The following is a 13764-nucleotide window of genomic DNA, read 5'->3' as shown; positions in this document are numbered from 1 at the left end:
CGTGGCTTGCTGAGAACATAAGATACCATTCCGAGAACCCTGAACCTACAGCTGGTCATACTCTCCAAAGCAGATGGTATTCAAACGTGGCCTGCGCCCTGCAGATCAAGGTTGGATTGGGAAATAGAAATAGTGTTGACTCTTTTGGCACTATCAGGGGGGAATCAAGGGCCATGGAGATATAAACACGAACTGTGAGAAAAATAGCAGCAGGGCAAACAGCCACCGACGTATGGCCTCCGGGTCATAGAAACAAAACTGAAAGGTTCTATGGCGACCGAGGACCACATCCCATATGACAAGGTAGCTGCCACCTAACACCACTGCCCTGAAGGACTGCAGTCCCAATGTTACAGGAAATATTCTGTAGAAAAGATGAAACAGATTTTTGCATGAAATTTTTGAGTAATATTCCATGAATATGAAATGTTAAATATTAAAGAGCAAAACCAAAACCCTCATGAATATCATTGCTGACTACACCAGCCAACCAAATAATCCACTTGACCTTGGCCCACAGACAGCCCTTGAAGAAGCCAAAGAAAGTATCTCAGAGGGCCCAGCTAGGATCCAAGGATTCTGCTATATCCTGCCTCCATCTAGAACCCCAAGTAGAACACACACACAGACTCTTCAAAAGCCAGTGAGCAGTCTTACCTTCTCAACCTGAAAGGGGGTGCCATTCTCACACAGGCCTGAGAAACTTGGTGACATGGTAGCCCATGGGAGCAAAGCCTCTACCCTGGCAAATTCCATCATGATTTTCAAGTAAAAATGCACCAGATTAGAAAGCATGAAACGAGGTGTTTACTTGAATTTAAAACTTGCTAGCTAAATGTAGCAAGATTCCAGCCCCTTTAAAGCACCGTGAAAAGCCATTGCTCTCATTCTGCACACTGAGTGGATGTGAGGCTCCGATGACACATTGTATCATATGGCTGAGAACAGCTTTTCCAGACTGATTTCAGGGACATGGTTCCATGCAAATCCAGTGTCCCCATCTCTGCCCTGACCTCCTGGCCTTCTCCACACCACATACAATAAGTAGCCAGCAAGCAGGACCCACCTCAGCTTCTCCATAGCCTAGCTCCATTGTGGCAAGCAGGAGGTGCCCCAAAGCATGGCTGAACACCAAAAGAAAAGGGTTTGAGGTGGATGTGGTGGTGAATGCCTGTAATCCCACTACTCTGCAGACAAAGGAAGGGGCAGCGTGGTGAGTCTGCTCTAGGCGTCTGGAGAGACCATTGTTCCTCAAAAGCAGGGTTTCCACCAGGACATCATGGGTGGCAGGTGGCTTTTCTATCATCAGCAAAAGTGACAGTAACTCATTCCAGGACTCTCCTCACCTGAATGGAAAGTATTGGTTTCTCCTGGCCTATACACAGCATCCAATGTCATGCATGTCACTCTGACAGGAGTCCCCACATGCTCCCATCTCCCATCACACCAGAAAAATTCACCACAGGGACTGGCCCACCTCCCCCCTGAGCAGCAAAACAGGGACGGGCTTGTGATACCAGGAGGCACCACAGAAGTTGATGCTGGACATTTGGTCTGAGGAGCCAGTAGTAGGGACTGAGAGGTGATCCTTGTCTGATTGTTCCTGGAACTGGAGTGAGACAGTCAGCCCTTGTTGCCCAGACCTAAGAGAAGCCTGCTGGCTCAAGTCCTGGCATCTGAGAAACACCAGCAGTCAGCAATCCATGTGTCCCTTATCTTTTTGCCAGGCTAGCATAGGATGTCCCATGAAGTCACAACTGACTAGGAGAGGATGGGCTCCCTGCCTGGCAAAGCCATGTCACTTCCTCCCTTCTGTACTGTCATATCGTATTCAAACAGACATGTCAGAATAACCAGCAAGAAGAGTTCAGCTCCAGCCTTGTCTTTCTGTTAACCAGGGCCTGTTTCCCTTTGGTGGTTACGGGCCTCGCCTTAGACTCTGTCCCTAAGCACGAAGCTGTCCGAGAGAATCATTTGCCTTTGAATTTGATGTGAAAAGGACACAACAGACAGATTCCTCTATAGCTCAACTCAAGACCCGTTCGACGTGTGATAGAGGAGGTGCTGGGAACAGATGCAAAGTAATGCCTCTGGAACAGAAGCATCTGCCCTCTCTTCCTTCCCTAAAGCAACAGGCAAAGCCTTTTCATGAAAGCAATCACATGTCACTCACATAGCTGAAAGGACTGCTTGGCTCTGACTTCCAGTCTGTGGTGATTAGAATATGCTTGGCCCAAGGAGTGGCACTATTGGGAGGTGTGGCCTTGTTGGAGGATGCATATCACCGTAGGGGTGAATTTTTGGGGTCCTATGATTAAGGCCCACCCAGTGCAGAATAGGTAGCCTCTCCTGGTTGCCTTCGGATCAAGATGTAGAACTCTAGGCTCCTCCTGTTGCCATGCTTCCTTCTATGATGATAATGGACTAAACCACTGAAACTACAAGCCAGTCCCAATTAAATGTTCTTTTTTATAAGAGTTACCTTGGTCACTTTGTCCCTTCTCAGCAATGAAGCCTTAACTAAGACAAAGTCTTTCTCCAAAGATGACATGGAAATAGCACAAATCCTTGGCCACCAGAGGCCAGATTTTTGAGGCAGCTCCAGGACAAGGGCCACTGGCTCATCCATGGTACCTTGTTCAAGGTCATGGTGGTTGCAGGAGCTATGGAAACCACTAACAGGATCTGTTTTTCTAGTACTGAAGCTGAGTCAAGAGGTAAAATTAAATTCCCTCCAGACAGACAAACCTACCTTTGATGTGAATGGCAGGCAAAGCCTTAGGCAGAAATGTGCAGTGTGGGTCAGCTAAACACTAGGCAAATGACAAGCCCGCCTGAAACGATCTTTCACTGACATCAAGGGAGCCTGAGCTCTATCTGATGTGGCCCTGGGGCTCCTGGCTGACCTTAAAGACTTTTTAAAAAGGAAGCCTGAGGCTCTGTCTGGAGAGGCCATGTGCAGAACCACCTGAGTGCCCAGCACATGGCCAGGACACATTCGATTAGGGTCATAAGGCAGATAAATGGAGACACTGGCATCATTGGAAAGCTTCCAAGATGAGCCGGGAAGGAAATGCGTGGGGCTTGACCACGTGGGACAAGTGTTTCTGAGGACACCTGAGATGCAAGGTGCCAAAAAGGAGAAGCCAGAACTTCCCCAAAGGGTCAGCTGTATTCTCCACAGGAGGCAGGAGTGTCACCGTCTTTTGCCTGTTCACTATAAAGTGGGTAAAAGAACACCTCACAGTGGCTTTCTCCAGGAGCACAGAAGCTCCCTTGGACTTTCTCTTCTGTCCTGACCAGGAAGGTCAGAACTACAGCTTCTATGTAAGAAACACCCTGAGTTTAACTCCAAGAATCCCTCCACTAAAACCACGTGCTGTCTGTGTCTCGTGTTTCTAGTTGGGTGGCCTTCAGTATATTCCCAAGGCTATGCAACCTTCATCATGAGCAGAATCCAGGTCTCCTTTCCCCAAAAAGAAACCTCCCACCTGCTACAAGTCCCTCTGTACCCTTACCCCACTGTGGGTTGTTTGAAGACTTTTAGGGACTGCTTGATGAACAGACACAAGCAATCAGTGCAGAACCTGAAGGGGCTGCAGTGTACTTTATTGAGACAAGTGTCCTGAGGCAAATGATAATAAATTATTAAACAAACTGTATATGTATGGGGACAAGCTTTCCAGAATACTGTAAAGTTGCAGTGATTGGAGAAGGGATCATGATGCAGGGACAATGGCAGATCTGTGAAAGAGAAGAGAGAATCCAGAAAGGGGCCCAAGAACACAAGGCCATTCAGAGACAATGGAGATGGGAGTCTCAGAGACATCCCTAGAGACATGGCCCTGGGTGATGGCTGGCCACGTAGAAAAAAGCCGCCACAACCCTGTCTAAAAATCACAGTGAAATTAATTCCATGCAAACCTAACATTCTAAGGGAAAAAAACATAAATTCATTAAAGGAAAACTGGCTACTTAATTTCTAAATGATCTTGGCAAAGAAGCCACCTCTCTGAGGTAGGCAACAGCATACAAATGGAAGCATGCTAAATCTGACAAGCAGCATTTTAAACGTCCTGAGAGATGAAACATCATCCGTAAAGTAAAAGGACACAGCAAAGTGAGGGCACTATTTGCAAAACTTCCCATATGAGATCAATACTTGATATACAAAGAACCCTATCAGTAAGAAAAGTGTAAACAATTCAATACAAAAATTAATAGGGAATATTAGCAGGAATTTCACAGGAGCCAAATGTGGTATACTCCTGTGATCCTGGTACTCAGCAGGAGGCAGGAGGATCAAGAATTTGAAGCCAGCTTGTGTTACCTAGTAAGAACTCTCTCTCCCTCTCCCTCTGTTTCTCCTTCTCCCTCTGTCTCTGTCTCTCTGTCTCTCTGTCTCTGTCTCTCTCTGTTTCTCCCTATCTCTGTCTCTCTCTATCTCTGTCTCTCTCTCTGTCACACACACACACACACACACACACACACACACACACGCACGCACAAATTAAATCAATGAAAAGAGGCTCCACACCCATTCAGAGCCTGCCCCCCATGTGGCCCATACATATACAGCCATCCAATTAGACAAGATGGATGAAGCAAAGAAGTGCAGGCCGACAGGAGCCGGATGTAGCTCGCTCCTGAGAGACACAGCCAGAATACAGCAAATACATAGGCAAATGCCAGCAGCAAACCACTGAACTGAGAATAGGACCCCCGTTGAAGGAATCAGAGAAAGAACTGGAAGAGCTTGAAGGGGCTCGAGACCCCATATGAACAACAATGCCAAGCAATCAGAGCTTCCAGGGACTAAGCCATTACCTAAAGACTATCCATGGACTGACCCTGGACTCTGACCTCATAGGTAGCAATGAATAGCTTAGTAAGAGCACCAGTGGAAGGGGAAGCCCTGGGTCCTGCTAAGACTGAACCCCAGTGAACTAGATTGTTGGGGAGAGGGCGGCAATGGGGGGAGGATGGGGAGGGGAACACCCATAACGGAGGGGAGGGAGAGGGATTAAGGGGATGTTTGCCCGGAAACCAGGAAAGGGAATAACACTCGAAATGTAAATAAGAAATACTCAAGTTAATAATAATAATAATAATAATAATAATAATAATAATAATAATAATAATAAAAGAGGCTCCATGCTTACCTATTTGATTCTGAAAAAAAAAAACCTACCAGGTATTAAAACAGTAGCTTGGCTTTGGGAATGCACTCTACAGATATCTGTCTAAACATGAGGGGAAGGCATGCACATTTTGTCCAGATCAGTGGCAAAATGAACTATCACATCCTTCAATAGGGACTGCTTGAAAAATACGTATCACTGGGATGGGATCATGGATCAAGCCATAGGGTGCTTGGGGCACAAGCATGAGGGGCTGAATTCAGTAACCACATATGAAGTCGAGCATGGTGGGCTACACCTGTAATCCTAGCACTGGGAGGGCAGAGCCAGCCTAACTGACCCAATGAGCTCTGGGCTTAGTGAGAAGCTTTATCACCATGGCATTGACCTCTTGCCTTCACATGCACACATGTGTTCAAATATCTGCACAGGGAAGAAGGGCAAAGGGAGAGAGTCAAAGAAGATGCCCAGATGATGGGGAGGAGACCTAGAATGTGCCATGTTTAGACTGGAGAGTTAGGACAAATGTCCACAATGAGCAAAAAAAAAAAAAAAAAAAAATTCCGTTCAGATGACAGACGACAGACAGGAGCACCACCTGGAGCACCATACATCTCTGCCAGAGACCCAAGGAATATATTCACAATGCTACACAGGAAAATGAGAAACGAGAAAGACAATGGCAACTCAAGGAAAAGAGGTAATCAGTCATCATTCAAAACAGAGTTCAGCTTGAGGGCAATATCTGCAATCACAGAAATATCAATAAATGCCAGCCCAGTGAAGAATGGCAGTGTGATTCTCCTGGTGAATGTGGAAGATACATTCCAAGATCTCAGTGGATGCAGAAGGCTGGAGATAGCACCAAACTCTATACCCTTGTACCAACGATAACATAGTTTATAAAGCAGAGCCTAAGAGGTTAACAGTAACAATGAAATGTAACAATTCTAACAATGCCTTGTAGCAAGATCAATGTATTTCCCCTCCCTCCACAAGATCTAATTTTACTTTCCCCTTTCGCTTGAAGCGACTGTCAGGAATGATTTTTAAAAAAAGAAAGAAAACCTGGAGCTGAAACTGACTCCAAGTCCACTTCAGGCACGGACTCCATGAAGAGGCAAACAGAAGTGGTCTCTTCATCACCTTGCTGTGGGTGGTTTTGTGGGCAGACACACAGAGGGGACCCACCCCAGTCCTTACCCAGCTGCCACTTTCGGGAACACATGGTCTCCATCATCCAGATGGGCAGGGCGGGCTCCAGCATGGCTATCCCCATGTTTGCAAAGCAGATGGAGCCTGTGTAGAAGGAAGACTGTCAGGGTACTTGGATGGCAAGGAGTGTTACTTTGGCTTTATACAAGATCAGTCTCAAGTCATCCAGTCAGTTACTGGAGGGCGCTATCAATCTCTTTTGGCTTAATCCTATCCACCTTACAAATGAAGAAAAAACCATTCCAGTTCACTAAGGAAGAAGGCTACATGTGGCAGCCAGCAAGCCAGCCAGCAGCCAGCAGCCAGCAGCCAGCAGCCAGCAGCCAGCAGCCAGCAGACCACATGCAACTCAGGATACCCTGAAACTCTTATAGGTGGGCTTTATTGTGCAGTGGATGGATATTTTTTTAAGGTTCCTAAGGTGCCATGGTGAACTGTGTACAAACGTGCTAGGGCAGGTGTTTTTCTAGCCATGTGCATTGAGTATCCATACAAGTCTTCATCGTTGATCTGCTAACCAAGCTCTTTGTAAATATAGAGCCATCTGAAAAGTGGATACACAGAACGGCCCTCCATCATTCTAGGAACTTCCTGTGCTAGGCTCTATGGAGCCTGCAATTTTCTAGAACAAATTCAAAGAAAGCTATGATGATGATGACGACAGTGTATGCACTTCATTCCTGGTGACATTTAACGGCAGAACATAGGAACGATTAGACCCTCTTCCCACTCGCCTTACTCCTAACTCCCTCCACCACTACCAGTGACCCAGAAACTGTGGCTGTTCTAATAGCATTGGGTGCCTCTTTGATTTTCTTCACATCAGGAAGGTTCCAAGAAGCAGGAAGGGCCTAAGTTGCACCCATAAGTGCTCAGAGTTCAGGGAGTCACAACTCTAGGACACCACGCTCCTACACTCCTATTTTCCACCTCACCTTGGTTCTAGACTTTTCCTTGCATCTATAGAGTCCAGTGCATAAAGAGGATGGGGCACTAGCTCCCCACACCTTAGCCTGTGTGCTGCCCGGGCTAAATCCCACAGCAGAAGGATTCAACAAGAACAGCCCAGAGCTTTGATTTATTTTATTTTAGATACAGTGTTGTGTAGCCTAGGCTTTTTTTTCTACATAGTCAAGGATGACCTTATACTGGGATTACAGGTGTGGATCACCAATCTCAGTTTATGTGGTGTTCGGGAACGAACCCAGGTTTTGTGTGGGGTAGGCAAGCTCTATCCACTGAGCTGCATCAGCAGCCCCAAACTTGGAGCATTGAAAAGGGCTGAATATAAATGCACAGAAGACAAGACCCAGTTGCCTCAAATACTTTTACAGCTTTCCCGTAGTCTGGGAGCACTGCTTAGATAAATCTTCCCTTCCAAGGTTGAGCTACACTGTAGGCTTGGCCCCATGACAGGCAGCCAGGACTTTTCCCTGCCTGGCACCACAGCTACTTACTACTCTCAGCCTTGTGTCTAGGCACTGGGAAAAGAGGGCCAGGCCCAACAGAGAAGTGAACTGTGTCCTCTGGGACAGAACCATGGAACCCCAGAGTTTTCTTTTACTCTATCTAGACCCCAGATCCAAAGTCATGACTTCTCACTCTGCAAGTAGAGATGTCTTCTAAGTCTCGTTTCTCAGTTCCTACTCCTACACCCACCTGAGATACCTGATGTGAGGCTATCAAGCCCTTCCAGAAAGTTCAAGGCCAAGCAGTGATGGCCTTTAATGCAAGGTCAAGAAACAAAAGAGAATGGTGCAGGACATCCCAGGTCTCTGACCATGGATTTCCACCCATCCCCTTAGAATTTCCCTTCACTTCCAGGACTCAGGAGCCCCACCTGCAGCGATGAGGATGTATGGATCCTTCAGCAAGGTCGTTAGAGGTGTCCCCTTCTGACTCTGCCAGGTAAAAAATGGGTTAGAAAGAGTTACCTGGACCAATCTTGGACCCTCACCTCCCAGCTGCTTACCTCTGGCTGTACTCGGGACGGCTGGAGCACAAAGAGCTGAATAGCTACAAGGGAGAAACACAGATGATCCTTCTTGGGAGCAGATATGGTCAAGCACATGCCCCTGTGGAGGCCAAGGCCATAGCCACTTACCCCCATCCAAGAGCACCAAGGCAGCTAGCACCAGGAAGGGAGCTGTCTTCCCCACAAATTCATAGAGCACACTCCCGAAGGGGGGTCCCACTGCAGGAAGAGAAAGATCAGCAAGACACCCACATTAGATGGGTGCCTCTCCCCATAGGAGATCAATCACTTGATTCTTAAGTTTTGTTCCCTAAAAGATCTGGGGTACCCACCTACATTCATCTTAATATCATGCTGAGCTTCTCCTGAGGGATGTTTTCAGCTAAGACATGGGCAGAGCACACAAAAGTATCCTCAAAGACCAAGGGCCTGAAGCCAAACAGCTGCGTTCTGTACAGGAGGGTCTACAGATCCATTTCTTGGCTACCAGCAGACATAGGAACCATTGACTCCAGAACAAAGGAAAATGTGAAAGATGGGACAAGAGACCCAAATCTCCTTCGGGAAAAGTCCCTGTCCCCGGCCTGGGATGTCAACTAGGACAGGTGTCATGGCAGATACAGAAAGCTATACACTTGTCTATTATAACTCAGAATTTTTAGAGGAAGAGGTCTGGCAGATCATTCTACCCATTCCAGTGTTTTACACTGGAGCCTAGGAAGTTTGGAGACTAGATCCTCCCTGCAGGGGACTCTGCCCACCATTTCCCAAAGGCTCCATGGGGACAAAAACCACAGAGAGGAGGGCTGAGTGTGTGTTCACAGGAACGTGGACATGGGCACAGTGTGGCCAGGACTAATGGGCAAGGACCATTGTAACCCAATGCCAGCCAGGTCTCACCTGCACAGTGACTAGTACGTACCTAAGACTCCCATGGCCAGGCCACCCAAAGCAATGCCCATGGCGTTCCCCCTCTCCTCATCATCTGTGTACACGCTGGCCAGCATACCCATCCCTCAACAGAAGAAGATCCAGTTAGTGCCCATGCTCTGGGGAGCCTCAAGAACGCCATCCAAGATATCCTCCCCTATGCCCCAAGCAGGCTAACTATCTTCCCGAGCCAGCCAAACTAACTGAAATATGAAGTAAAGTAGAACCCAACAGGAAGGGTGAGCACAGTCTGCAAAAATCTCCCTCCGTCCCCTACCCCTTCTTTCCATCCCCCCCATCGACCACCAGTCCACACAAGTGCCCAGCTGTGCTCCCACCCACTGATGTCCTCATGCCTACCAGCCACGGATGAGCAGGAGGAGCCAATTCCCTGAAGGGACCTGGCGATCAGCAGGAAGGCATAGCTGCTGGAGAAGGCAAACACTGCCAAGAGAGCAGGCCCAGGCCCTCATATCAAGGCCGTGTCCCTGCCCACAGGACAGGGATGCCCCAGCTGTGTGATTCTGGAACCCTCCCTTAAACCATGAGTGTATCCATACTTAAAGTTATGGGCTGATCCCTGAAGCTCCCCCCACCCTTCCTGTACTATTGCCAGCACAACCCCCTCTTCCCCCAGGTCTAGCCTGACTCCCAGCTCACTGGAGACAGGGCTCCTTCCAAGACCCGCACGCAGAGGGTGAACAGCAGATACTTACTAACTGTTGAGATAAACATGATGCAGAAGCCGGCAAACATGGGAATCGGATAGCCAATTCTGGAAGACAGACACAAAGAGAGTCTGGTGGTGGCCGGCTGTTTTTCTAAGGCTTTATATTGATTTACCAGCCGTTATCCATGTGGGATCAGCTGGATGAGTGTTCTGTCGACCTGCTTGAAAATTCATATACTCAGTGCTTCCTACGTGACCTTTTTGTGTTTGACCATCTTAGAGGATGAATACACTTACGGGCTGCCACTCTGAATGGAAATTTCTTTGGAATAAATGTTAACACAATATTGGCAAGTAACCCCAAACGTAAATCTTAAAAGACAAAGGCCCCATTTCTGCCGATATTGTTATTATCATTATTGTAGTATTTGCTAGAACTTCCCCAAAGGGACAATTGCAGTCAAATAGCTTTGATAAAAGGCCACCAAGTGAGTCACCGAGCAAGAAACACAGCAGCACCATTTCTAAGACAAGTTAGAAATCAAAAGGTTAAAGCGTACCTTCCTGTTGACCATGCTGAAGCCAGCCTAGAAGGTCTTGTGCCTTAGACCAAAAGTCTAAGTCCAAGTGGCTTTGTAGGACCAGTGTCCACTGAGGATTCTGGTACCAGGACATGTTGTATCAGGATGGCATGAGTCTGGTTAGACACCTACCCTTCCCCACCCCCTGAGCCCCAGGCAAGTCTCCTTTGGTCTCCAAAGAGAGACAAAGGCTACACCTTGAGCCTGAATATAGAAAGATATCTATGTGTAAATGTCTACCAGGGAACGTGAAAAATAAAAAAAAGCTTCAAATGCTTCAATTGCTCCCTCATGTGTGTGTGTGTGTGTGTGTGTGTGTGTGTGTGTGTGTGTGTGTGTGGTGTGCATGTGTGTGTCCACAGAGGGCCCAGAGGAAGATGTCATGCATCCTGTTCTATCATATTCCCCTGAGACAGAGTCTCTCGCAAAAGTTAATTCTCCACATCTCTGTTAACCTGGTCTTCCAGTGAGCTCCTAGGATCTACCTGCCCTTTTTATGGAGCCCGTGTGTCCCCATAAGCATCCCTGCAACCACTTAAGACATCTGTGGCCTCTGCTGATTGCAGTAGTTGTTCTCGGTAATATCAGGTCAAAACCTGAGAAAACAACAGCCTTTTCTGTGGCCATTAGACCACGAGTGCTATCACACCAGACTACACAGTCTATCCAGCCACCCAGGTCACCTTTCAGGGGATGGGAACCTGTGAGATCCTTCTTCTGGTGACTGCACCCAGGGAACTACAAACCTGGTGGCCTGAAGTTCTTGGTGCATTCAAGTAGCTGATTTATATGTGTACTTCTTAGATAGCCAACACCAGTTCAGAGAAGCTAAGAAACAGGCCTACACTGACATGGTGGGTATACACAGGCAAGATAGGAAGACCGGGGAGATGACACAGACTTGAGAAGGGAAAGAAACCCTTAATTGCAGAGTCCAGTTGCAAGTCCAGTTGAAGTCTCTCACCAGCTGAGAGTCACTTCCACCACAATTGCCCTGAAGGTTGCTCTCATAGAGAAAATGTTCTTTCTATACAAAGGAATCTCAAACAAGAATTCAAAAGCAGCAGTGGTCTTACTTGTTTTCCAGACATAGGCCTGACATTGTCTAGGAACCTCACACACACGAAAGGTGATAAACTTACGTTCCCAGTATAAACATCTCACCTTCTTGTGCAACACTGGTGAGCTCTTACCCTAGCCAGGGTACCTGAAGAACCAACTTATCACCCCCTACTTAGGTGTATCTTATCTTTTCCCTGACCACCTCTCTTTCTATTGAGCTTAAATCTATGTTACGAATTCTTCTTAATAAATCCCAGTTCTGATGTATACCAGCTCATTCTGAAATTCTTTTGTGTGTCCAAGTCAAAAATCCCAACTCTTCCTGAGTAAATGTCTGGGCAGCTCTTGCCCAGGATGCTGGGACAATACAGAGTGATGTTGTCTGCACTCATCCCACTGCTGCTGACAGCCTCACTGCTGTGCACTGAAGTCCGAGGGACAGTGACTCTCAATGGCTGCCTGGATGGCAGGTAGAGGGTCTCATAACAAACCTCACTCAGGGCTGCGTGCCTATACCTTAGTCTTTTCTCCAAGCTTGGAGCTACTGTGTTGTTATGTTTGTTTGCTTGCTTTCAGCAACATTGCAGCTACTGTCCATTTAAAATTCCTCTGGGATTTTAGCTAAGCAGTAGTGGGTGACAGAATGGTCAAGCAGCAAGGAACCACAAAAGCCAGTTGTACACTCCAAAAGCTGTGTACATGCCTGAGCTGGGGTGCTCTCTTTTCTTTGCCCAATACACGTGTGCTCCACACTCTACACTGGCCAGGCTGCTGGCAGAGTGGCCAACTGGTCGCCTTGGCAACATTCTTTACTGGTGCTCAGTCCCAAGTTCAAGAAGATTGAATGATTGAATGAGCACCTCGTGGGCCTCCGCCCTCAGACTTTCTCGGCCTTCTGTCCACGAACACGCCCGCCCTCAGGGGAAGAGCTGTTCTGAATTCATGGCACTGAGCAGAGAAGGTGACACAAGATCCTTCCTCCTTCCCCACAACGTCTCTGATATAGATAGGGACTCAAGTGACATTAGTCACAACTGGCTGAGTTGGCTCTCTTGTCTCAACTCAATGCCATCCCAATTAAGGTATCGCTAGCAGGACTAGATCTGATTCAGCAAGCCTAGAGGCCCCCTATCAACCCCTTGTGAGTCACACCGTACCACAGTCATCCTCTACACAGCACCAGGGAACAATTAATCCAATTTGAATGTGACTAAAAACCATATATTGATTCCCTCAGAACTCATTTATATGTGATCCTGGCTGTCAGAGCTGTTGAATAGAGAAACCCCAACACCCCAGTTTGCTTTCTAGGGGCATGTGACACCATGATGAAAAGCAGAGTGGGGAAGGGAGGGCTCATTTGGCTTACAGGTCTCATTAATCTTCCATCATGGACAGAAGTCAGGGCAGGCACTCAAGCAGGAACAGAGACAGAAACCATGAAGGAACATTGCTCACTGATTTGCTGTCCTTGGCTTGCTCAGCCTGCTTTCATATCCAACCCAGGACCATCATAAGCTGGGTCCTCCCACATTGATCATTTATTAAGAAAATACCCCCACAGAGATGATCACAGACTGCTTTGATGGAGACAATTCTTCCTAGGTTCCCCTTTCCAAGGTAACCCCAGTTTGTGTCAAAGTGACAGAAAGTAATGAGCACATCCCTCTGACAATTGATGTGTATTCCGTAATGCTACTCAACTCCTTTTTTTTTTTTTTTTTTTTTTTTTTTTTTTTTTTTTTTTTTTACCAGAAAAACTACTCAGTTCACTGAGATGATAGTGTGGTCCCCTCAGTCACTGTAAATGACATAGAGGAGAGATATAAATAAGAATCCCATAGAGTTCAATCTGTCACCAGCAGCAGCGCAGCCTCCCTTATAACAATCTCTGCACACCCCTAACAGGCGCAACAGGAAATTAATGTCAAGAAACAGGAATATCTCAAATTCACTCTGCTATAAACGGGAAGTTTACTCAGTATTTAGGAAATGAAATGTAATTCTTAAGTCTAGCCCTTGCATCAGCTGGAGTTTGGGCTAGATGTGTGCAAGGACCCATGTGGACACCACACACGCTGCCTGTGCGTGAGTCCCTGTGCTCACGGGAGAATGCTCTAATTCCTGGCTCCTTCTGGTTTCTGTGTGACCCACGCCAGTGATGTCTAGGATGGGAGATCCCTTTCCAAA

General features: G+C 47.2%; 1 protein-coding gene across 2 annotated transcripts in view; it reads right to left on the bottom strand.

The window, feature by feature from the left end:
* Window positions 1–13764, bottom strand: part of Slc18a2 (solute carrier family 18 member A2) — a 35415-nt gene that overhangs the window by 14397 nt on the left and 7254 nt on the right. For both annotated transcript variants that reach the window (XM_006231664.5, NM_013031.2), the window contains exons 4-10: window positions 9978–10036; window positions 9622–9705; window positions 9254–9346; window positions 8461–8550; window positions 8329–8372; window positions 8197–8257; window positions 6345–6440 (exon numbers count right to left, since the gene is read on the bottom strand). In XM_006231664.5, coding sequence (XP_006231726.1) covers window positions 6345–6440; window positions 8197–8257; window positions 8329–8372; window positions 8461–8550; window positions 9254–9346; window positions 9622–9705; window positions 9978–10036 — 527 coding nt within the window. The remainder of the gene's footprint in view (window positions 1–6344; window positions 6441–8196; window positions 8258–8328; window positions 8373–8460; window positions 8551–9253; window positions 9347–9621; window positions 9706–9977; window positions 10037–13764) is intronic.

The sequence above is a fragment of the Rattus norvegicus genome, chromosome 1 (genome assembly GCF_036323735.1).
Source record: "Rattus norvegicus strain BN/NHsdMcwi chromosome 1, GRCr8, whole genome shotgun sequence".
NCBI lineage: Eukaryota > Metazoa > Chordata > Mammalia > Rodentia > Muridae > Rattus > Rattus norvegicus.
The sequence above is the reverse complement of the archived record's forward strand: the minus strand, read 5'-3'. Positions and strand labels throughout refer to the sequence as shown.